Source organism: Vanellus vanellus (genome assembly GCF_965231255.1).
Source record: "Vanellus vanellus genome assembly, chromosome: 4".
Lineage (NCBI taxonomy): Eukaryota > Metazoa > Chordata > Aves > Charadriiformes > Charadriidae > Vanellus > Vanellus vanellus.
This window is the reverse complement of record NC_138909.1, coordinates 72,253,116-72,279,449: the sequence shown is the minus strand read 5'-3', so window position 1 is coordinate 72,279,449 and position 26,334 is coordinate 72,253,116. Positions and strand designations below refer to the sequence as shown.

At 38.5% G+C, this 26,334-nt stretch overlaps 1 protein-coding gene across 1 annotated transcript in view; it reads left to right on the top strand.

Annotated features, from left to right (window-relative positions):
• The window catches only part of CORIN (corin, serine peptidase), a gene marked incomplete at its 5' end in the record, with an annotated part of 169,266 nt that overhangs the window by 78,109 nt on the left and 64,823 nt on the right, over positions 1-26,334 (top strand). Inside the window, 2 exons of the mRNA XM_082482177.1 lie at positions 7,694-7,875; positions 22,840-22,953. Coding sequence (XP_082338303.1) covers positions 7,694-7,875; positions 22,840-22,953 — 296 coding nt within the window. The remainder of the gene's footprint in view (positions 1-7,693; positions 7,876-22,839; positions 22,954-26,334) is intronic.

Genomic DNA, 26,334 nt, shown 5'->3' with positions numbered 1-26,334 from the left:
TATAGTTACATTTGAAGAAATTAGTATACTCATACTAATATTACCTGATGGCTAATATGTCAGGCTACAACTGCAGTGTGGTGCTTTGGAAGTTAGTGATTTAGTTGTGGGTCGAGGAGAACACAGGTCATATGGAATACTTCACACTTGTATAAAACTTCATCTGAGAGTCTTCAAGAATGGTTTGTGTTTGTTGTTTTGTTTTTGTTTGTTTTTTTTTTTTTTCCAAATAGCAATTACATTTGTAAAAATTCTAAGAGCAGTATAAATTTGGTTAGCTGTGGTAAACTCAAGTACATCTCAGTCAGACTTGTTAAATTCAGCTAATGTCCCTGCTATCACTTCTTTGGAAAAAAACTGTCAGCAGAATATACCACCTTCAAATTACTACTTGTGATCATCAGGTATGCTCCATTGGATCAGTAGGAACCATTTACAGTTAATGAGGTAGAATCACTGCTTATTTTTCTTTTCACTGGAATGTAGTTTTGCAGTGTGTTATGTATTTTCCTAAACAATAAACAGGAAGTTAACTCTAAGTATATCAGTCTGAATAAATTAAATGGCTAGCATCCACAAATAGATCAAATCACTACTCCATGTTAGTTATGTGGCATCTTATTTCTTACCGATATTTTGGAACTCAAGCTCCTTCCATAGCAATTAGTGGCTTTTCTTTTGTCATTTTCTGTATTAAGAAGCCTCTGTTAAATCAGTGAGTCTACTCTTGTGAATACCTCTACCTACACGTGATCATGTTAATATAATGTTTTGGAAGTAGTAGATTATTTAAAAATGAAAAGCTAAAAACCATCCAAAACCGTAAATGAAAGTGACTGAAGGCAGTCACTTGCCTTACCAAATCTCCTTTATTTAGGGAGTTTCACGGGCTCCAGTCAGGAGGCAGTAATGTCTGCTGCAGAGTCCTTTCTGTGCCCTTTCTTTCTCTCCATATCAAATAGGTCCTGTGAAAAACAGTAGAGTATTTTAGAACATCTTTATCTGAAGAGCCATTACAGGTCAGATAGTAAACTTTTAATTTGCCACTACAATGTGCAGAACTAACAAGTGGCAGCTCTTCCTGTCATCAGGAGGGACCATTTGTTCTTGGTTTTGTACGTAGCCAGATATGTGCTTTATGGTGCTGAAATTTTCTGCCTTTCAACACATCCCAATCTGGTGGTGAAAAGTCCTATTTTAGAATGTGTCTGCTGCTTTCCAGGCAACAAGTAAGCTGCCACCTAGGAAGCTGAAAGAGACAATTTTAGAGATAAAGGTCCTTGGCTTGTTTCTGAGATTACATGCTGCAGTATTGAAATTAAGTGCATTGTGTAAAAAAAAAAAAAAAAAAAAAAAAAAAAAAAAAAAATCCTTGTCATTAGCTGGAGAATATATCTCTGAAGATATGTATTTTAAAGCAGTGGTTTCAACTAGAGTACGTAATGAATTTGGTAACAGCACTAGCGGCACATTCCTCTTGTTAGATACAAAGCAGGGAAAGGCAACTATACTGACTTCAGACTACTTATGCAAGTGAATATTTTCCTTTACACCAATCTCATCATGTTACCGCTAGTCGTCAGGCAGCTCTGGCAGCTTTTTATTCCTTGCTTGTGGGATTTGCTGCTGTATCACACAGTTGCTAATAGTACTGTGTTTTTCTCTATTACTGTAAAATGAAACACTAAGTAAGGGAATTGTTGGGTATTGTGGACTTTTTCAGTTCAGGCCACTTGTTGCCTGCACATGGAGTTATAGCCATGCTTTTGGGGTGGGCAGGTACAACCGAGAGTAAGACAAAAAGAGAAAGATGATATAATCTAAGTGGTGTACTAGGAAAAGTATCTTTTCTATGGCATTATGAATGGTTATGAATGAAGAAAAACTGCATTTCCTAAATCCCAAAAGGTTCTGCGGTAATTTAGATATAAAGTGCAAAAAGTTGTGTTGAAAATTTAATCAGTGTAGGGGTATGGGACAAAACATGTTAGATGTGGTATGTGGGATCTAAATGTGGCCTCAGTGTGAAGACACAAAATGAAGTGCAGGCTGACAATTATCCCCAAGATGCAAAACTGAGTGACAGATTGACATTTCCTGAAATAGCCCTTTGTCCCTTCTCAAACACTAAGGAGACTCTATATCTTACAGTAAAGAATATGATAAGGATTCAGTCATGCATTTATATTTTTGCAATTAATTAGCTATTTCAAATATGACAACTTTCATTAATGAATAGGCTTATAATAGCCTACTTTAAGTAAAATGATATTTAGGAGTGTCCGTGTGTCTGCATGTGTGTTTGTGTTTTTATATGTATTTATTTCTGAAACTTCAAACAAAATATCAGAATACTGAATTGTTCTTGGCTAGGCAATTTGGGTAACTACTTCTGTAATAGTTCTTCAAGTTGTTTCCAAATTCCAGTAATATCAAGAATTTGCAGTTTGCTCAACATTATGAAAAATTTCAGTATATTCAGTTCAACTTCCTTATGTTAGTTTGTGATATTTCTTTCAGTTTTGTTCTCATTTTCTATGTGAATTTCGATCAACAGACCAAATATAAATAGCTCAAACAGTCAATAATTTCATTTTACTGAAACTGGTCATAGTTATAATGATATTCCTTGTCTCTTCAGTGGAGCAGAAGTACATTGATTATGTATTCAGGGCTTTGTCTAGTTACATCTTGAAAACATGCAAGGATGGAGACCACACAACCTCTTTGGATAACTCGTTTCACTCCCTGACTAATTTCAGGCTGAAAAAGTTCTTTATACAGTCTGGACGTCTCTTGTCTCAGCATATGTCAGTTGTCTCATTCTCCCACCATACAGCACTGTGAATAGCTAGGCTCCCTAAACTCCCCATGTGTCCCGGAGGGTGTAGGGTTTGATGTTACCTCCAAGCTGCCTGTTATTTTGGCTGAAGGAGACCAGTTCCCTCAGCCTGTCCCGCGAGTGAGTGTTCCAGACTTTGACCAGCTTGGTGGCCCTCCCTTGGATTCACTGCTGTTTATCAGTATCTTTCCTGTATTGGAGCAGCAAAAAGTGGACACACTATTCACATGAATTCTAGCAAGTGCTGAGCAGAGGGGAACAGTCTTTTCCATTATATACTCACTGTGTGCTCGTGTGATTCAGGTGGGGATACTCTTGGCCTGCTTTGTTGCCAGGACACACTGCTGGATTAAGCCCAGCTTGCTGTCTACCAAGACCCCCAGGTTGTTTTCAGCAGAGCTGCTCCTCAAGCAGTCAGTATCCAGCCTGCATCATTGCAGTGGGTTCTTTCTTACCGAGTGCAGGACTCGTCCTTGTTAAATTTCATAATGTTCCTCTTGGCCCATTCTTCCAGCCTGCCAAGTCTCTCTGAATGGCAACTCTACCATCGAGTACATTGATTGCCTCCCATAGTTTGGTGTCATCTGCAAACTTGATAAGAGCATGCTTGGTCACTTCTTCCAGGTCCTCGATAAAGATGTCAAACAGGACAGATCTCAGTACAACCTATCTAGTTGTTTTACCATAACTGGCAATCAGGCCGGTCAGCCATGATTTACTCTTGATAAATCTGTGCTGACTGTTCCTGATCATCATCTTCCTGTGCCCAGAAATGTGTTCAGGGGGGACTCGCTCTGTGATTTCCCTTGGGACTAAATCAGGCTGACCAGCTTGAAGTTACCCAGCTTGACCTTTTTGGCATTTTATTTTTTTGAAGATGGATGCAACATTTGCCTTTTTCTAGTTGTGAACAACCTCCCCTGGTGTCCGTAACCTTTCAAAGATGACAAAGATAGGTCTTGCAAGAGCACTGGACAGTTTGCTCAGCACTCTTTGCTGCAGTCTCTAGGGTCTCATGGACTTGTATGGGTAAAGTTCTCTCAAGCATTTCTGAATGTGTCAGCTGTGTCTGTACAAGAGCTGTACTTAACAGTTGCATGTATTTCTAGGTCTCTACATGTTCCTTCCATTGACAGTTGGTTGACGTTTTCCACTTTAAGCAGTTTTGTTTCCTTTCAAAATATTGTGCCAAATCATCTTCCAAGTCAATGTAATGTTTGTTTAGCTGAAATTCGCTTCTATGGAGTCTTTCGGGAATTTAATGGTCATGATAAGAAAGTCATGAATGGTATTGGTGGTAGCAATGATAAAGGATATAATTGTTTAAGTACAAGTAACTCTCTGATTATATTTATTTACAGTGCTGTTGATGATCTCAGCAGATGACCCTGAAGTTATAGACAGTGAAGACAGTGGACGTTCACAACTGTATTTCTAAATTAGATAAGAAAATGAATAAAATACAAAGCATACCTTCCCAGTCTTGGCGTTCACTGTTTAAAAAAAACACCATATAGTGTAGAGTAAAATATTATATGATAAAGTCAGAGGTATCATTAAGATATAATAAATACACATTAAGTTGACATACTAATCATATTTTAAACATTGCTTATTTTAGAAATTCATCATTCTTTTTTCTGGAATGACAAAACATTGATTTCAAGCTAAGTAAAAAATTATAATTTATGTCATATTTTGTAATAGAGCAAAGCCAGCAATGCGTAATAATGCTTTCAAAAAATGACATTTTACTTGCAAGTCAGAGTGAGAGTTACATTTTTTCATTATATTCTTAGGAATAAGTGACCCAATTTTAATTATGCCTGAGAAAACTTGAACTGTTTTAAATGTGAGATCTTTCCTGATTAGAGCATGTATGCAACTTCTGCTTTTTGGTCATTGATTCATAAGTTATGCATGAACATTATCTTCCTAGTCTTCTGGTGGTAAATTTTTATAATATTTGAAGAAATGCTGTAAGCACTACAGCAAATTAGAGGAAGGAATCCACACATTGAGAAAATGTAGGGATGGGGCATTGAGTACCTAAATGAGAGATCTTTTTTGCCACTTATATGTGTTCTTTCTGTTACCTCATCCAGGAGGCTGACATAACCTTCTGGCAGAGATCACTCATATGTCTTGTCTTTCCTACTGTATAGCCATGCCTCTCTTCTTCCTAATTTTTGATAGTTATGATACACTGTCTAGCTCTAGAGGTTATGGAAGGCTATCATGGAGTCTAGTTGGAGTTTTGATATTTATTCAGCGTGAACAGGTTAGTGTTACTAGATGCCGCCATCTAGTTAGTCCTTCTGCTTTCCAGCAAGATAACCTGGGTCTTTTTGACTTACCAGTCATGCAGATGAGAGAAGTGTTTGTGTAGGCAGGCAGTGTGTCTCATTTGGGCTGGTTTTGCTTGTGTGTGGACTTTCAGATGCAATTGCAGGTTGGAGGAAAGCAGTTCCTCCACTGTTCTCCATTTTACTCTGTTTAGACAGCTCTCTCAGGTAATGAAGTGCTTCCACAGACAGTGCTGATCCTTGCTGGGAAAGGCATTAAACAGTTCTTCTTTATAGCTAAGACTAATGTTGACTGTGCTAGAGCTTTTCCTCTGCTCCACATAAATGGCTTTCAGATAAAAGGTTAGTGGAAAGTGGCAGGAAAGCAGAGAACTGTATGTGTGGATGTTCAGTTAATCTTTCCTGTGTGCTTTACACTGCAGTAGTCTATCCTGAATTACAGCTGCCACGTATCAACTAACTTGGCGGAGGCTCCTTTGAAATTTCTTGTCAACTCTTGACTAACTTGGCTAGCATTGTGTTACCTGTAGTCTTGTAACTTTATTTTTTTATCCTTTTCCAGATATACAGTAAACATGTTACTAGATTTTCTAGATTTTTTGCTTGACTTTGTTGACTCTAATTACGTAGACCTGAAGACAGTTCATAGCTATGTATTTTAATTGGTTTTCCTGTTTTTCCTATGTACGTGTAAAAGAATAAAGAAAAAAACCACATATGCAGGTATATAACTCAGAATAAGAAATAGACAAACATGTTGCATTTAAACTTGTTATACTTTTAAAATTGTTAATTTATAGAGCTTTTCTTAAAAAAAAATACAATTCAAGTCATGTTAAGATCTATTGCATTTGATTTGACACTCAGTATGTTTTGACTAGTCAGGGGAAGTGTAAGAACTCATAAATGCTAAAAGGGGGTGATGTAGTGCTCTCCAGTGTGGGTTTCTACAGTTTGTGTCTGGTGGTTGTTGGTTCTCTCCATGAGCAGTTTCAGCACACTTAAGTTTCAGAAAGCTTACCCCGTCAAAAATATTTTTCCCAAGTAATTTTTTATAAGCTCATAAAAGTGTTTGCCAAAGTCAGAGAGGGGTAGGTCTGCACAGTTGTGGGGAAGAAGGAGAGGATGAAGAAGCAAGCTTTCTCCTGTATGGTCTCACTACACCATTATGTTGGTTCAACTGTTGATGAAATCTCAGCTTCAGGTTGCACAGAGTTGAACTTAGAAACTGTTTGTCGCAGAAGAAGAGTCAGAGAACACGCAGATCTGATCTAGTAGTTAGTTTATTTGAGTTTTAATCAGTGATTTTATGTATGTGAAATATTTAATAAGTAGAGATGGATTGGTAGTCAATACTCTACTATTTAATACACTTAAAGTTAGTATGGGATATGAAGATTATTGCATAACCTTGCTATATCATAGAATCATAGGGTTGGAAGGGACCTCTGGAGATCATCTAGTCCTACCCCCCTGGCAGAGCAGGGCCACCTTAGAGCAGGTTGCACAGGAAAGCGTCCAGGCGGGTTTTGAATGTCTCCAGAGATGGAGACTCCACCACCTCCCTGGGCAGCCTGTTCCAGTGCTCTACCACCCTCAAGGTAAAGAAGTTCCTCTCCTCATGTTTAGGTGGAGCTTCCTATATTCAAGTTTGTGCCCATTACCTCTTGTCCTGTCACTGGGCACCACCGAAAAGAGCCTGGCCCCATCCTCCTGGCACCCACCCTTTAAGTATTTATAAGCATTGATCGGGTCCCCCCTCAACCGTCTTTTTTTTCCAGACTAAAGAGACCCTATTCCCTCAGTCTTTCCTCATAAGAGAGGTGTTCCAGTCCCCTAATCATCTTGGTAGCCCTATGCTGCACCCTCTCCAGCAGTTCCCTGTCCTTCTTAATGTATCTTAATGTATCTTAATCTTATATGTATCTTAAATGTTACATGTGTGCAAAAAATGTCACTTACGAACCCTCTGGTGTCAGGTAAGGGATCTCTCAGCCTCAAGGGGTAACATTGAGAGGTGTCCCTACTCAAGGGAAGATCAGCGCCCTGCAGCCAGCTGCTATGGAGGGAAAGCTCAACTGCCCTGATGGCTGCAGATATGTCTAGTGTAAAGTGGTTGATTTATAGTCGGATTTTCTGCTCTGTTAATGCAGTTTGGGCCACTTATTAGCCCAGTGTCCAGCCAAACCATTTTTGGGGGTTTGGTGCTGAGTTCTCACTAATAGCCTTACATATAACAGGATTAACTTTGTTTGGGCCTACTTGCTGAGCATCTGCCTGGACCAAAGTTCAGTTACTTCAAACAGGAGGAGTGCATCCATCACACTGTTCTGAGCTTGAGTTGGGCTTAAATTCAACCTGAAAGCCAGAGCTGATGTCAACTCAATTGAACAATGAAGATTTGGCACCTTTTTGGTGCAGCTCTGTAAGACATAAAATTCTTCAAAAGTGTTTATTATTACTTTTTTTTTCTCTTTTTAAAAAGATTTCACAATGTGTGGAGTAATAACCCTTTGTGTTTTTGTTCTCTGTCTCTCTTCTCCAGTCGAGGCCTCTTGCCCTGCAGGACATTTTGTGAGGCAGCAAAAGAAGGCTGTGAACCAGTCCTGGGTATGGTAAATGCTTCTTGGCCAGAATTCCTGAAGTGCTCTCAATTCCAAAACAAAACTGAAAATGAAACCACTACAAGGGTATGCTTCTCACCACACCAAGAAAAAGGAAAGCAATGTATGTTTCCATTCTTAAATGTTACATTATGTTCATGAGTTCCTATTTAATAATGTATTTTTTATATGTAGGGAAAGCTCTGGGATGAAATTATAATTTCTGGTTCTGTTATATTCCTTCACATTACTGTGATAAAGTCTGATTTTCAGTTGGTTATAGTTTTGCTGTGCTTTAATTATTATGGCTGATTTTTTTTCAGTATTGATTTGAGGCTTTTTTGTTTTGAATCAAAAATTCTGAGCTGTTTCAAGGAAAGAAGATAGGAGGAAAGTAATATGCCCTTTAGGAATGTTTTGCTGACTTTTTCTCTGCTAAGCTCTAGTAAATACAGGATTTGGAGCAAGAACCTCATACGCATGCCAAATTTCAAGTGTATTTCTTCCTTGCTGTAAAAATGAGTCCAGAACTGATGGAGAGGTAAACTTTTCAAAAATCATGGTTTGTATACATACACTCATAAAATCATTTAGGGTGGAAAAGACCTTTGAGATCGAGTACAGCCGTTAACCTAACACTGCCAAGTTACTACTACTACTATCCTGAAGCACCTCATCTACATGTCTTTTACATACCTCGAGGGATGGTGACTCAACCACTTCCCTGGGCAGCCTGTTCCAATGCTTGTCAACCCCTTCAGTGAAGAAATTTTTCCTAATATCCAATCCAAACCTCTCCTGGTGCAACTTGAGGCCGTTTCCTCTTGTCCTATCTCTTGTTACTTGGGAGAAGAGACTTACAACCACTTTGCTACAACCTCCTTTCAGGTAGTTGTAGAGCGCAATAAGGTCTCCCCTGAGCCTCCTTTTGTCCAGGCTAAACAACCCCAGTTCCTTCAGCTGCTCCTCATAAGACTTGTGCTCCAGACCCCTCACCAGCTTTATTGCTCTTCTCTGGACATGCTCCAGCACCTCAATGCCTTTCTTGTAGTGAGGCACCCAAAACTGAACACAATATTCGAGGTGGGGCCTCACCAGTGCAGAGCACAGGGGGACGATCACTTCCCTAGTCCTGCTGGCCACACTATTCCTGATACAGGCCAGGATGCTGTTGGCCTTCTTGACCACCTGGGCAGACTGCTGGATCATATTCAGCTGGCTGTCAATCAACATCCCCAGGTTCTTTTCCACCAGGCAGCTTTCCAGCCACTGTCTAAATAGAAGGCATTTCCGTCTCCTCGGAGCTGCTACTCTGTTCTCTAGATCCAAATCTAGGTGACATCAGACCTGAGAGAAGAAAGCCTGATTCTTTTTTCTCATTGACCCCATTGCTGGAGTTCTCTTGCTGGCATCTGAGACTTTAGTGTTGATATGCATCATCCCATGAGCCTAAGTGACAGAAGCTTGTATGGTCCATCTGTGGGTTCTGACTTTGTTAATGACTTCTGGGTGACAATAAACAAGGAGAAATGGTATGATTAATTTTTTTTTTCAATTTTGTTAAAAAAACTGAGAAGTTATACACTCAAAACTACCTTAAAAGATCAGTGAGGTTATACAGTGTATCTTTGGATGTCAGATAATGCTACAGTGAAGATGGTTTTTATATACTGGGTTATCTCCTTGGGCTTTCTGAATATGCATAATCATATAGCCTTAAATTATTGGACCAAGTCTTTTTACCGGTTGGATTCTCTCCATCTGTTAGGGCATGTTTTGAGGGGTCATGAAGTAAAGGAGGTTGTTGTCTATACCTACCCTCACCTGTGGGAACATCTGTAACGACTGAAGTGGGGAAGTGTACAAAAAGGGATTGTGTCTTGTTGAAGGCAGTTGAATATTTTCCAGGAAAACTGAACAGTATCCACAAGTCTTTTGTAGGGTTCCTGTGGGATTTTGGGCAAGTTGTTGTACTGAAAGCCATTGGAATCTGTGTTTTAACCATATGATATAAATGTATGCAAAATATGCTCTAATGGATCTCTTCAAATAGGAACCATAAGCAAGTAATTATAAAAATGTATATTTTTTTTCCATGCCTCAATTTCCTTTTGTAAAATGAGAATAAACCTGTCCTTTTAGTTCACAAGGGTGTTGTAACCATATGTGTGTTGATGCCTTTGGTATCATAGTAATGAACATAATTGGAATTAGGTGTACAATAATTTTGTCTTCATGGCAGGTTCAAATAATAAATAAGTAAGAGGCTGTTGCAGAAATACATAAATATGGTAAAGAGTTGTACATTGAACAATGAGAGTAACTAGCAATGAGTGACTAGCGTATCATTAATTGGGCACTCTCCTGCTGGGAACAGAATGAAGTAGAATTCTGAAAAAACAACCCAGAGACCTGGGTTTAATGCATGTGTGGTCCACAGACTGAATGCAAGGTATGATATAAATGCCTATTAAATTTTGACAAACTATAGCTGGCCGTAATGTTCAAAAGCCCCACCAAATATAGATGGCTGAACTTTTAGATCAAGCCAGAAGAGATTGTTGACTTCTGAAACTTTCAAGTTTCAGAATGTCTTCTGGCTAAAATCATATATTTAATAATGTCAAAGAAGAAGTTTTTTAGAATAGTGCCTGGTTGATGATTCTTCCATAATCTTTATGGCAGGATTTGTATCCATCTGGTAGTGAACTGCATAAATTACAGAGAATTACACAGTGGAAGCTTGCTATTTCTCACTAGGAGAAAATATCTAGAGCCAGTTGTGAGACTCACTGCCCCTACCTGGCAGGCTGTGGACACCCAGGGTGCTTATTGGAAGTTTTGACATCCTGTTGTATAAAGCAAAAGGCATTTTTAATTAGGCATTTTTAATTCATTTTTTCATGAACTATTGTGCATGATGCTTGGATATGAATAGTTTTCATGTAGAATGATAGATTATAGAGAATCTTTTGACTTTTTTTATTTAAAAGAATGGTTCTAGTGTGATTCCTCTATGACTGAAAAAGGTGAGTGTCCAAGTTCAGTAGGCTGTTTCTCCTACATAAATGAATTATGCTGTAGTTGAATATTGCTTTCTGAAATTTGTATATTTGAAATAATATTTTTACCAAACAGCAGGGGTCAGTTCACTGTTCCAATCCCTTTTTACTTAGTGCTTAGCCCAAAGCTCTCTTCACGCTCTTCTCAGGGCTCAGTTCCTGGAAACTCCAAGAGCATGTCCTTGGCATATGGCTGCTTATGTCTCAACTTTGTGGTTTCTTTTGGGGACTAATGCCTCCAGATTACATGCAGTGAAACCCTCCCTGCCCACATATGCCTTGCATACAATTTGTTTTGTGTGATGATGTAATTCTCTTTTGGGGCTTTAGTTATTTCTTGTATTTATGAAAAAAAAAAAAAAAAAAGTGTGGCTGCTATACCTGCTTGTTTTAGCACAGTATTACCCAATCCAAAACAACATTTTCTCTTTATTATTTTTGTCTAATTGTGACTAAATACTCATTATCCTCCACATTTTCTGAATTGAAAATTATCACTCTTCCAAAAAGTCCTTGAACCTCACGTGCCTTTCCAAGCTCTGTTGGACAATGTGTGCTTGACTGATCTTCTAGTTAGAATCCAGAGCATTTATCCTGGGAACAATTACCAGATTTCTTGAAAAATTTTTATTGGTTAGAATTGTGTTTATCTAGTCGATATATACTTATTCATGTGTCACTGCTGATATTTATCTCTTTGTCTAGATTTTTTTTTTCTCCACAGGCTTTGCAAATTTAGTGCACATTACCACTGTGGAGAGACTATTATGACATACGTTCCTGATGTGACCGCAGATGTACTGAATGTACTGGAAAATCTGAGCCATGTGGCAGTGTAGTAAAACCATCCCAGTGTACAAAATAAGTCACGGAGCAAAAGGTGCAGTTCTGTAGACAGGGCTGCATCAGTCAGGTTGATATCCTTTCACACAAGTCACAAGTGAATACCCAGTAGGTGAGAAAATCAGCTACTCTGAAAATAGTTTTAGGAATCCAGCTGTTGAGATTTAAGATAGATGGTTGAACTGGTTTCACAGTTCTAATGAGTTGTGAGTATGTAAGGGAGTGAGGGTGAAGCATCATCAGTCATTCATTCTACATGAATCCAATAATGCATTCGGGGGGGGAGAAATCTCATAAATCTTCCTGGGGGCTGCTATACATATCCCTACTCACAGAAATATTCCAGCTCTGTTTTTCTTTCTTGCGACTGTCGCTGTATTTTTCTGTTATTTTATTTGCTTTGACCAGCCAACTTAGCTGATGCTGTTAAAACTGTGGAGAAAAAAACCACAGTAGCTTGAATGAGAAGTAAAGCAACACAATGAGCTGACTTACATTAATGTGGAGCTCTCACAAGAGCCCTGAAATTATTTTTCAGTTAATTTGGGTGGTAAAAAACAGCAGCAAATATGACACTTCTGCTCTTTATGCAGCAAAACTGTGTAAGTGACAGTATGGAACTGTCAGAGAATGTTCACTTTTGTATTATTACTGAAGAGGCATTATGAATGTCTGTTTCTGTTAAAAATGATGCATGGGGCCTGAACTGCACTTCATAGCCATGAGATTTGTAATAAATAAAACTATTTAAGTTATATAAAAGACATAGTGTATTAAAATTAAAATAGCGAATATAAATGCTATTGCATTGTTAGTTGGATATTATTTATACTGTTAGTTCTTAAATGTAAAAAATATGACAAAAACCAATGAGACTTTTTTCTGGTGAGAAAATGTGTTTAAATAGCTATCCGTTGTGCCAAATTATGAAAATATTTTTCATATAATATTTTCCAAGAACAAATTTACGGTTTTGCCTTAGGACATTTTATCTCTGCACAGATTTTTTTTTGCAATTTTTGAAGTAGTGAAAATTAAATATATGAAAGTACATTTTTTTTCATGTAAATTTATTGCAAATCCTCCTGTGATCACAGTTTCATTCCTATTGGAGTGAATGTTACGGATTTTAGTCCTGACTGATTTAATGGAGGCATTAACTCACTTTTTTTCCTTTATTTTAGTTTCTTAAAATAAAAAAAGGACTTTCTATGCTGTAATGGTTTCTAATAATTCCTATATACTATGAATGCCTTCCTATTAGTAGTTAAACTTTAAATTTTTAAAAAGGAATGAATGAAAGAAAAGGAATCATGAAAAAGAATGAAAGTAAGTGTGTGTATAAGTAACACATAACATTATAAGTAGCATTAAATTATAAGTAACAGAACTTTTCTGTTCTGTAAGACAAATACATCTTTGTGAACTTTTTATTCACTGGTTATTGCAGCAGTTTTTCTGTTGGATACAGTATTTTAATTAGTTTTGTCTGCTTAGAATATTATAATAGTTGGTGACTGGGAAAACCATTGCTGATAACCTGGGTAATATCCCTTCTTGGCAGAAACAGAAATTTAATAATTAGTCACGTTGATAAATGCCCTGCAATGTTCAAGGGCATGAAAGGGCTAAATGCATGTATAATTGGAGTGAGCTTCTTCAGCCGTTTGAAAATGCCACCACAGGAGCTCTTAGCCTGTTTTAAGCTGGATAAGAAGCATTTAACTGGAGCATCACATTAAGAATATTAGCAATAATTATTAACAGTTAATGTATAACATTTTAAGATACTGTAAAAACAGATAGTTAATAGATGTATTAACATCACAACTATGGATTTTAGCAGCACTTCTCTCTTATAATAGCATTGCCTTTACCCAAGTTCAGCTTTGAGTTTTGCAGTAACTCAGCCAAACAGTTCAAACTTTCTTCTGGTGGCTGTCATCATACGTTATCTTGTCCTGCATAAGCTGCAATAGTGGAAACAATACAGAAAATACTCAAGAGAATTAATGTAATGTATGCAAGGAAACTACTAATTTTCTTAACCAAATATGCTTAACTAATGCAGATCTTGTTTTGTTTTGTTCCAAGAATAAAACACGAATAAAAATTGTTTTGATACTGTTTTTTTTTTTTATTAGTTTAGAGAATTGTTTTTGAGGAGTATCTTTGAGCAGAGATTCAAAGGCAGTATCTGGTTACAACCAGGTATTTATTTTTCTATTGGCGATGTGAAGTTGATTATACACATCTGATACAGAATTTATTTGAGAAAGCTTTTAAAATCAGGAAGACATTATCTTTCTTTTGTGCCGTTGTATTCACTTAATACAGTGAAGAGAGATAATCTGTGTATGTGTAACATTGATACTGACCAGCTGCAAAAACAGTGATAGTAAAATAATTTTTTGAGGGAGACAAAATGTTTTTCAGGATTGTGGTGGTGTTTCATGAGAGGAAACATTCACAGTTGAAAAAAACTATTTCCTCCAAGCACTTACTCTTTACTTTTTTTGACCCTGCATTATATGTGATTATGTCCTTTGAATTTTTTTTTTTTTTTTTTTTTTTTTGCCCCCTCCCATTCTGCCTCCCCCACTATTTATCTCTGCCTGCCTTCTGTTCTTTGCCTGTTTCTTTTCCAGCTTGGAGTTTCCTATGTGGCCTTTTTAGGCCACTTCACTTGAGTGGAAGAGAAAGGTCTTTTGTGTTCCTTCTCCCACAGTGTTTTGCATCGTAAAGAAATAGAGAAATGGACAGTTTATTCAGGTGAAGGAGTTGCCAGCTTTTCTAATTCTGTGATTGTGACCTAGTATCAAAACTTTCTAGAACTGACAGCTACAAGATGCATGCACTGTACCGCGGGGTACATATGGTATAGGGATCAGGTGATGGAAATTTTCAGGCAAGAGAATACAGGGATTCCTCTGTGTCCCACTGTGCTATTGTGACTGTATTGAGTAAGATGAAATGTCCATCTTTCTTGTAATGCTGACTCCAAAAGCTACCAAAATCAGATGCCCAGAGAAGAATAGGAGAGCAAGGCAAGACTATGTGGCAATACTTTTCCAAAATACTCCTGCATTGTCCATCTGTTTGAGATTCAAGGACTTTCCTGTAATTCATGACCCACCATAGATTTTTCTTCTATTAATTTGTCCCTTTGTTTCATGAATCTATGTACATTTTAGCATCCATGTTGCATCCTGTTGCAAAGTGTTAAAGCTTATCTGTGCTTTGTATGATGAGTACCACCTTTTGGTTGTTTTAAAGGCATTTTTATTTGATAGCTCCTAGTTCTTTTATAGCATTGGATGGTGAATGTTGTCTCCACTTAAAAAAAAAATTAGCAGCACTTTTCATGGTTGTTTTCACAGATATACAGTGCTTTATCTGTTGGTATACCTTGAAATGCAACCACAGGTCAGTCTTGAGGATGGCAGAATAATATGTTTATTTCAGTCTGTGCTATCTACAGCTTTCCAGGGACCTGCCCACAAAATCTTCTATAGACGGCATTCCAGTAATCTAGCTGGGAAGTACAGCACATAAATGGTCTTGGCTCCTCAGAGAGACTTTTGATAGTAGATCAGATACAGGTAAAAGAGAGCACTTTTTGCCATCAATGGTGTTTAGTCAGGGATTTTGGAAGTTTTTCCAGATTGTAAACCTTTCTGGGAAAGGTCTAAAACAAACAAGTTTCTCTATCAGCAAGGATTGCTTCCATTTTCTTTGGGTTCCTTTTGCTTAACGTTGTTTCTTCTTCAGGAGTTTGGGTATGTGAATATTTGCATGATTATATTAATAAACATGTGAGTTATTGACAGAGGTATGAATAATTAACATTTTCCAGCACATTCTTTTATAATAACACCATTACATTTTTTAATAATTTTAGCAAGTTTAAGTGGTATGGTGCATTTTTTTTTTTTATTTCAGGCTTTATTTCTTCTTCTGCTTCGTTTCAAACAGTCCCAGCATTTCTGAGTATGTTCAAGAAAGTCTTATAAATGGTTACATATCTAAATCCTCTAGGTTTCAGATCAAATATTGAAATTCAATGATGTTCAACAAAAGCGTTTATGTTACAGCATAAGGCAAGGCTTTTATAATTTCCATTAAAATCTGATCTTTGGAGGTATGATCAAATTGTCAACCTTCTGAAAACCTCTTCTTGCACAACCTCCATTTATTGGAGGTACTGTTCACAGCGTGTGTGCTCTCCCTGCCCTTAACACTGCACTGGCTAGACCAAACATATCCAGTCATCGTGTATTAGAAGACTGCAAGAGGTGAGATTAATTTTTCTTAAAATGTCTTCTGATTGCTACTGGATGCTAAAACTGAGAGAACGAAAACCGATTTCATTCTTCTCCTTGTTTGCATATAACATACAAGATAAATAGGAAGATGCTCACTTTAAGTAAGAAAAAATGGAGGAGTGGATTGGGATGGAAATCAGAATGGATAGGAGCAGAATAGGATAGAAATGTATTAGGAAGGGGAGAGTCAGAATGATTTAGAAGTGCTTGAACACACTCTTGTTCACAGCATAGAAATGAATATGGGACTCCATAATCCTTGCTCTTCTGATCTGTAGGAAAAATAGTCAGATAAATATCTTTCCTGCTTTTAACCGTTGTTCTTCCAGGCCAAATCGAAATCTTAACACTGAAGGTAGAAGTCTGTTATTGTTGCTGTCTTAATACCAGTGAAGATCTTTACCAATGGCAGAGATCTGTAAGAAAATCAAGATGGTCCCTTTAATGGTTCTTTTTGATCTATTTACACTGTTTTCTTTCTTGAACATGCAGGAAATTGCATAAAAGCCCAAGTTAGAAGAATGTAAGGTTTCCAAGTCAATTAAAGTTGCCTTTCCAGCCTCAAACGTTTCTTGTATGATGAAATACAATCTTTTGATTATGTTATCATAGTCTATTTTTACCTGACATCATCGTCTGTGAGATAAACATTGGTCTACAGGGAAGTAGAGCCCATACTGAGGAAAGCTATTGTTTCTAGGGCTCCCTGTAAGGCTTGCTGATTGTAGCAATTGGAAAGTGCAATGCATAAGGCAGAGAAATGGTGAAACAAAAAGATTGGCTCATAATAAAGAAAATGTGATATTATATTATAAAAAGAGATTCTTTCACTGTCACTGTTGCAGAGACCGTGTGTAATGTTGAGCAAAGCACTGGAATCAAAATTTTCTCAACTGTTCTTTGCACAATTCCAATTAATTGGACTCTTCATTTGTATAGCTGGGGTTTATTTGGAACCGGAATGTGCTCTTGCAGCTACAAGTATAGGTAATAGGAGCTATTCTTTGAACACATAAAATAACATCAGTCTTTACTCTCCAGAAAAAAAAAATAATTACATACTGTTTTGTCTTAGATTGGACAACTGAAGTTATTATTCATTATTTCTTATAACTTTCACCTTAATATCTCAGTGCCTCATTTTTTTCCCCTGTAAAATGAGAATGTGCATGCTATCTAATCTTATGTAGCTGTTAAGACTATTATATTTTGCAGTTTGTAATATCCTTCCAGAAATGGTAGAATAGAGGTAAGCCTGTAACTCTTCAGTTAGAAGTTAGGAAACATGTCCAACCACACAGTGGGTAGTAAGGGAACCTACTGATGAGCACATTATAAGGGCGTGCAAAAGGATGGTGCTGGTGGTTTTGGCCTACCTTGCTTCTGATTAAGAGGTACAAACATTAAATGGCACAAACTAGTTGAAAAATTTTGTTTTCAAGTCTCTTATGAATTTTGGGCAAACCTTCTTTAAAATACATTGCGTAAGTAGCTTTCACTTCAATAACGATGGCCCCATTACACAACTGGAAAATAATGTTTTTGTTGCAAAATCAAGATCATGTGCTGCCCAAGTGGAGGTGCACCTGGGAATATAATAGAAAAGATTTTGAGATTATTCACATAAGTTTTTATTGCAAACACATTTTTTATACAAGGGTGTGCGTGTCAGTTAACTAAATCTAAGATTGCCCTGTTTCTTGGGGATGATAATCTTTCAGGCTTAGAAAAGCATGTAAATATGTTGGAAAAAAAGTAATCCCTTGCTGCCAAAAAGGAAGGTGCTGAGAGTGTGTGTGTGCGCGCATTGCTTGCCATTGTGCAATAGACAGGAGCGCTATGCTAGGACCACAAATAAAATTGGAAATCTGGATAATTAATCGCACTTGCAGTCAGTGCAAGCTGGAGCTATTTGTCATTTTTGAAATTCACACTCTGCATGTTTAGGCATGTCCGGTGCTCAGTGGTAAATCGGTAAATCACAACATCCACTGTGCACCTAGTGGTTTGGAGAATTGTGAAGGGTATCATGTTGTTATACATAAAGGCTGATCGTGAGCAGAAATTATTTTTTTTGTAGGCACATTAAAGGCTCCTTCTTTAGTCCCAAGGGCAGATATAACAGGTGTAATAGTCTTTTCATGACTGCCTTTAGAGGTCTTTTAAAATGGACCATTCACTGATGGCAGTTTTAAATGGGTTTGTTCTATCTCAAAAATTGTATTGTTTCCATTGAGATTTAACTTTCAGATTTTCTTCTTGACCTTCTTGCATTCAGTGATGTTCCTCTGAGTTCTATCTTGATGTTTCCCAAAACAGAAATATATTTCAATCCCTGAGGGAAATCTTGAATATCAATTTGTCAGTGTGAAAATTAAGTCCATAAGACTCCTGCAGCATTGACTTTTTAGTACTGAGGCTAATGATTTTTCTCTTCAAAGAGTCCAAGAAAACAAGATAAGTTTTTTCATCTTTTTATATGTAGAGAGCTAAGGCACAGATTGCCTGAATTGTCTGAGGTGATGCAAAAAGTTTGCAGCACAGCTAGGAAGAGAACCTTTATCTCTGGAACACATAAAAGATTCCTTATTCTGTAAGAACATGTTGCCTCGCCTAGGCTTTTGTTTTTTATGGCATTGCTTCAATAGTGCTTTTATAAATCAGCTAATCTTTAACAAATAAGATCACATCTGGATTTTTTGTGAGAAGCTGATTTTTTTCACTATTAAAAATCAAGTCAAGCTTATGGTATTTAGTAAGACAAGGCATGAAATTCAATTTTACTAGGGAAAGCAATGAGTGTTTTTGAGTAAATTTTCTGCTCCTAAACCACAAAATAATGGGTGATTTTTTTATAAATCAGAAAATAGAAAAGAAAGAATTTTAGGGAAAAAGATGATGGAGACTTGTACTATGTAAGGGAATATTAGCTGTATTTGCAGGTGGTATTTTCCTTAAAATGAGGGAGTGGGATTTCCATCAGATTGAAGAGCAGTTATCATGAGAGAGATAGATAATACTTTGCAGCTGTGAAAATCATAACATACTGACAAGAGAAGGTGATTTTGCACCCTACTGAAAACCTAAATCAGCCCTTCTAGAGGTCAAAATATGACCGTTCACTTTTCATGAAGGGAACAAACAAGTTATTAACATTCTACTGTTTAGGAGTTGGGTTATTTGGAGGGTGCTCAGGAAGGTGTAGTTTTAAAAACAGTGAATGCTCACTTTGCGAATGGCGGCATACCTAATACATTGCGCAGGGACAATAGGCACAATACTTCTGTGGTGAAAGATGTCTTCCACGTATACTGTGAAGTCATAGAAAGGCAGAGGTGGCTTGTGGGATAACAGAAAGAATAATGGAGAACTGAGGACAAGGAATACCTGCCTGTCATTATCACGTTATTTTTTCTAATACAGCTGACCAGAGGCATCAGATAGCTGTTGGAACTTGAGATACATCTTTGACTGCCAGGTAGCATCAGACTAACAGACACCAGGAGGAGCCAGGCTGAGCAATCAGCCCGCTGTAATCAGACAGCCAAGGACCTGAGGTGTCACCATCAAGGAGCAGCAGGAGCAGGGCTGCTCCCTTCAGGCAGGCAAGCTGGGAGCTGAGGTCAGGCTGTGGTGGGATGCAGAGCCTCAGTGCAGCAGGCAGAGCTGGCCCCAGGCACGGCAAAGTGATGAACCAGGTCCAGGGTCCAAGCAGAGAGTCTAGTCAGGAGGTGGGACCAGAGCCAGGACTAGTGACAAGGCTCCAGTGTGGCTCCAAACCCACCATGGTCAACGTTAGGGCTGCAGACTACCTATGGTGTATACATGAGGGATCCATCTAGGAGATGGAGCTGTACTTACAGCAGTGCTCAGGCAGGGCTTGAGCTCATGCACAGGGTGTGGGTGGAGGCTCCAGGTGAGGCTGGTCAGGGTCATTCAAGGCCATTCAAGGCCTATTGGTGCACTCATGGCTCTGACAGTCACTATGGGCAGGTTGTGCTGGTGGAGTCCAGAATGCAGAAGAATGGCAAAAAGCTGTATTCTAGGATGTAGGTTGTACCTGGTAGTGGCAGATTAAGGACAGCAGTGAAAAGAAAACCAGCACAACTGGGGAATAGTACAAAACCATGGAAATCTCAGGCCTGGGTCTAGAAAGGGTCCTGGTCATCATTGGAAGTGCTTTGAGAGAGTGAGAAGAGAGAAAGGTATTAGAGTAACACGAAGACTGACAAGACAAACTCTCCCTTGCCAAACTGAAGGCAATAGCAGGGCTGAAGGATACTGGTCTCCCACCAACAGCTAAAATTCCTGATAAGAGACTGTTGTGAAGACCAGTGTGCTTCAAGAAGTAAGGGGCTTACTTTGTCAGAACAGGGAGATGACCTATTTTATTTTTGTGATTTAGGTTTAAATTTTCAGGAATACACTTCTGTAAACCACTTTGAATTGTTCACCTGATTCCTTGTTTGTCATTGGACAAATCACTTGGGCCTTCTATCCTTCACCTTTTCACATGTGGAAAAAACAGAGGCATTACACTTGCTAACCTGCAGTCTAAAGCACTTTAAGATAAAACCCATGTGTTTGAGATTTTAAGAAAAATGTTTCCATCATTTTCTTTTATGATACACTTATTAAAATCGAAAGATACATCACTAAATAATGAATTCCTGAAATTCTGTGAAACAGTATGGCTTAACAACCAAATAAAGTAGATAAAAATTGATGTAGCAGCATAGAGAGTCATTATTTATTAGTTCATGTTTCTCATCTCTTTCTGCCTTTCATCTTATATATCCTTAAATTGTATCTGCATGCTTTGTGAAACACTTCCAGATTTCATCAGCACCACTTTGCTTTCCATTTTGTTTCATTTTTATATTTCTATTCTTCTGAAGACATAAAATGAGATTACTTGTATGCTCTGCATTACTTCATGAGAGACTGTTCTGTTGGAAGAGATTAAAAAGACTTTTCCCTCCTTTTGTAAGTGAAGTGTTGGCTTCAGAAAGAGGAGTTTAAATGGGACAGTAGCAGTGTGAGAGTTTAGGACTGATCTTTCACTTAAGCTCAGTTTTTATTTGCCCAACAATGTGCTTAATCAAAACATTATTGTGGTTAATACTTCACTGTTAAGGATAATTCCTTATACTAGGAATTCTAATGAATGCAGCATCAAGTAAAATGTTGACACAACCATCATCACAGTAATTGATTTATTAATGGCTTAATCTGAAATTTATGTAGTGTATTACCTTTGTGCTATCATTTACTGCAGTGCCAAACTGAGGTCATAAAAGCTCATGCTACTAAAAATGATACAATTAGATATTTGGCTATTTTTCCTTAATTTAAAATTAAACTGTATTCTGCATGAATATGTTTGTTGGTAGACATGTTATGAGGAATACAAAATTATGATGAGCATACTCAATATGCATTTTTCTGCTTTTAAGATGTAGATTATAAATATGCTTTCCAGAATTTGTTAAGCATCAGGTTCAGAGAATAAAGGGAGAAGAAATAGGAACTGAATTCTCCTATAGGAATAGGAAAAATGAGAATTTAGGCATTTTAAAATGAGAAATGTGGAACTATGTTGTGATCAGGTGAAAAATTACTTTAATGGAGGAAGAGATTCTTTTTTTTCATACCTGTGATTTGCATTGTGGTAAAGTTTGAAAGCTACAGTTAGAGATCTTTGTTCTTATCAAACTTGGATACAAAGTTTGAATTACAATGGAATTTCTATAAGTAGAATTTTGAACTTTTGTGAGATTTTATTGTTTGAACTTGCTGTTCTCACAAATGGATAAATTTCATAATTTTACACTGGCAAAGTGACAGGATTTTTTCCCTCCATTTTTGAAAGCTATTTCTCATTTCAGATATGTATGTTTAAAGTAAAGTTATTGGGGTTTTTTCGCAGATCTTTTACTGAAGGTTAATTTGTTTAGCTTTGATGAGTAGCCTATTAACTGTGGCTTTTGGAAAAAAAAAAAAAAAAAAAAAAAACAACAAACAAACAAAAAACAACCCAAAACCCAACAACTAGGTTTTGTACTGAATATTTGCTTTTCTACTTGACATCTTTGCTTTGCATCTCCATGTAATTTTCATTTGATATCTATTCCCATCTATATGTTTTACAGAGATTTTTCTCAGCCAATGTTTTTTAAAGAAAAGGCTTGGCAGTTTGGTTTCTGTTGCATGGACTAAGATGTGAACAAATTAATGGTGATCTGCACCTTTATATTTTAAGTTCCTTGAAGGACATGAGTCCTAATGAGTTCCCTCCCTCAGATCATAATGGCCCTGCAAGCTATTTCCAGTGGGATACCTAAAACTCTGGGTTTGTTGGTTTTTTTTTTATCTCATTAGGGATCTCAATTCCCCATATATCGAATAGCGTTCAGTGAGTTATAAGAATGTTTGAGGCATTCTTCCCCTCTAGAAAGGTGTCTATGCTATGAAACTGTTAAGTCTCAACCTGGTAATCTTTTGCCCGAACACCTAGGCTGGGAAGATCCATCTACAGTAACTTCAGTTGATATTTAATCCAATGCATCTAATTAATGGGGAAAAAAAGAACTAAGGTCAATTTTTAACAGTTACTCTGTACAGCTGCTTTTTAGAGGTAATGGTAGACTGAACCTTGCTGATTAACTCAGCCTAGATACCTATTTTTGAAACAACAAATATTTGATGAAAATGCCAATTTGCACTTGCTTGAATTTGATTAATTTGGGGGTTGTTGCTTCAATTAAGACTCATTGTTCAAACTGTCTTTCATTTCCACTTATATCTTCTTACCCTGAAAACTTTAACATGCATTCTTTCCTTTCTTCTCTTTTCCAGCATTTTGCGGAGGAGAGGAGAGTTTCTTGTGTGCCAGTGGGATCTGCATCCCAGGGAAGCTCCAGTGTAATGGCTACAACGACTGTGATGATTGGAGTGATGAGGTCCATTGCAGTAAGTTTCTTGAACCTTGCAGTGTTCTGTTGTAGCACTGAATCCATTCAGGGAAACCTAAAAACTAAAGTAGGCTGTTGGTACAGAATAGGAGCTTTGCATAGAATTTGCGTGTTGACATTTGGACTCTCTCAGTTGCCATTGAATGTGTTTACCTTTGCTCACTCTGGCCACAGCATGTATTTTTTGATCTATCAAATTTTATGCCTGGAAGCATATTCTAAGACTGCCTCAAGGAGATATGTGGCAATTAGAAGTATTTTGGGGCTTTTTTTTTTTTTAATGGATCAATAACATGCATCAGAAGAGTACTTCTGATAATAGAATGAAGACTGTTAGTTGCATCTTTTTCCTAGTCCTTGGCATTGATTTTACAGCAGATGCAAAACCATCTGTTTAGAAAGTTCTCTTGGCGTCAATCCTGGATGTGGTTTATTTAAATAAATCCTAGTATATGGTACAGTAGAAAGGAAAAATGAATATATATGCTTAATATTTTAATTTTTTATTGATTTCTCTGTGATAGTGTGTATCTCTAGAGCTCCTATGTGTTTTTCTGTGTTGACAAAATCATCATTGGACTACTAACACCTTTAGAAAAGCTGAGCAAATGTACAGTAGGAAAACAATGAGAAGGAAAAAAAATGAAAGAAAAAAGGATAATGTGGCACAGTGTCTATATAGGGACTATAGTAGGACATGATACCACAAAACAGTGCTATGCATTCAGACTTTGGAAAATGTCACACCTGGGGTTGAGTTCCAGACTGTGTGGTTCACACTCGCCTCAAAAGATTTGTTCTTATAAGTGATTTAAGAGCCTGAGTATTCCAAGACTCACAAAGCTGCTTTTAAGGCAGCTGCTGATAGATTTTATCTGTGATACTCCAAGGAATAAATGATGGCTGCAATTTCCTCCTGGTCTCAATATGAATGAGGCTAGAGCTTGCTTTTCCTTTAATAGCCTACAATTTATTTAATGGAGGTTGATATAATTTCTGTTACATAAAAAGTGTTGCATTTTTTTATCTTTGCATTTTTTCTGTCAGTGTTAACTTCAGTTTTTAATGTAAACTAAAAATCACCTCCCTTGACCTGCTGGCCACACTTCTTTTGATGCAGCCCAGGGTACGGTTGGCCTTCTGGCTTGTGAGTGCACATTGTCGGCTCATGTCCAGCTTTTCATTCACCAGTACCCCCAACTCCTTGGCAGGGCTATTCTCCATCCCTTCATTGCCCAGACTGTATTGATACCAGGGGTTGCCCCGACCCAGGTGCAGGACCCTGTACTCAGCCTTGTTGAACCTCGTAAGGTTCACATGGACCCACTTCTCGAGCTTGTCCAGGTCCCTCTGATCGTCTCTTATAGTGGGAAGGACTTTGCTCCCCCAGTCCCTGCCTTGCCATCCGTCCAGTCAAGAAGTGTGGGGAGAGAGGTTGTCAGTCAAGACCGAGGCCAAAATGTTGTTGAGTACCTCAGCCTTCTCCTTGTCCATTGTTACCAGTTTGTCAGTCTTGCTCATCAAGGGGGGGGTATGCTTTGTTTGACCTTCTTTTTCTGGCTGACATACCTGTAGAAGCCCTTCTATTCTTTCCATCCCTTGCCAGTTTCAGGGCCATCTATGCCTTGGCTTTCTGGAACCCGTTCTAACCTAGCCAGGCAGCATCCCTATACTCTTCCCAGGACACCTGTCCCTGCTTCCACTGCCTGTACATTTCCTTCTTGCCCTTTAGTTTGACCAGCAGGTCTTGACTCAGTCATGCTGGTCTCTTGTCTTCCTTTCCTGACTTCTTATATCTGGGGATTGAGAGCTCTTGCGCTCTACAGAAAATGCCCTTAAAGACCTGCCAGCTCTGTTCTGCTCCCTTGTCCCCAAGGGGGGACAGGAGATCCTATTGATTAACTGTGTGAAGAGCTGAAAGTTTGCTTTCCTAAAATTCAGGGTCCTGACTTTACTCTTTGCCTGACCCATATCCCTCAGGTTTGCAAACTCCACCAGTGCATGAGCTCTGCAGCCCAGGCTGCCTCCAATCTTGATGTCACTGATTAGCTCACTTGTGTTGGTGGCCATCAGGTCCAGTATCACATCTCTTCTGGGTCTCTACTTCTTACCCATAAGCTTTCAACCTGCTCTTGGTTATTCTTCAGAGACAGATCTTCACAATCTATCCATTTCTTGACATAGAGGGTAGCCCCTCTGCCCCTCCTTCCTTCTCTGTCCCTGGCCACCGATAGCCACACTCCAGTCATGGGTTTCATCCGACCAAGTTTCAGTAATGGCAACTAAGTTGCAGCTTTGTAGTAGCCTGGTGGTTTACAGCTCCTCCTGTTTGTTGCCCATGCTGCATGCATTGGTGTAGAGGCACTTCAGCTGGGCTGTCGGCCGTGTCACCTTAGAGGAACACACCTTAATTCCTTTGAGGTATTTTACTGGTGTTCCCCTGTTGGCTCCTATTACCTCAGGAGCCCCTGACTCATCTCTGTAAGACTTCAAGTGTGCTGCAGGGTACCCAGCATGTCTCAGAGCAACAGTCCCTCGCGAACACCCCATCCCTCTAAACTTGGTGTGTTGTCCCTCAGCTTGTCATGGGCAAGCCTGATATTGCCCCCCTCCCCCTTCAAGCCTAGTTTAAAACTGTCAGTAAGCCCCGCTGGCTCGTGAGCAAACACCCTCTTACCTCTTTGAGAAAGGTGAATCCAATCTGACACCAGCTGGCCTGGTGCCATGTAGACCATCCCATTATTGAAAAACCCAAAATCGTGTTGGTGACACCAATCATGGAGCAATGTATTAATAGACTGTTTCTTCCAGTGTCACTGCCTGCAACTTGAAGGAGAGAGGAAAAAATTACTTGTGCTCTAGATTCCCTTACTAACTGTCCCGATGCGCTGAAGTCTCTTTGATTGCCCTTGGACTATGTATTGCAGCTTCATCATCACCCACATGGAAGAGCAGTAATGGGTAACAGTCCAAGGGCCGTACCAGGCTAGGAAGTTTCCTAGTGATGTCCTTAATCTGGGCCCCAGGGAGGCAGCAGACTACCCCTAAGAGGAGGGTCTGTCTGGCAGATTGGACTCTCTGTTCTCCTCAGAAGGGAGTCACCTACAACTATAACTTTTCTTCCTTGTCAAGGTGGTTGTGATACGAGGAGTATCTCTCCTTTCTGACCTCTGGTGTAGATGGATCATCATCCACATCATCCATTGACTGACATTCCACGTCCAGAGCCTCATACCTGTTTTACAGAGGCACCTGGGAAGGCGGGCTGGGCAAGGAGGCAGTTCGCCTTCCACCCTGCACGTGGCCTTGCCTCCATTCACTCCTTTCCTGGAAGCTACTGCCTTCACTGCCTTCAGCCTGGTGGGAGGAGGATACAGGA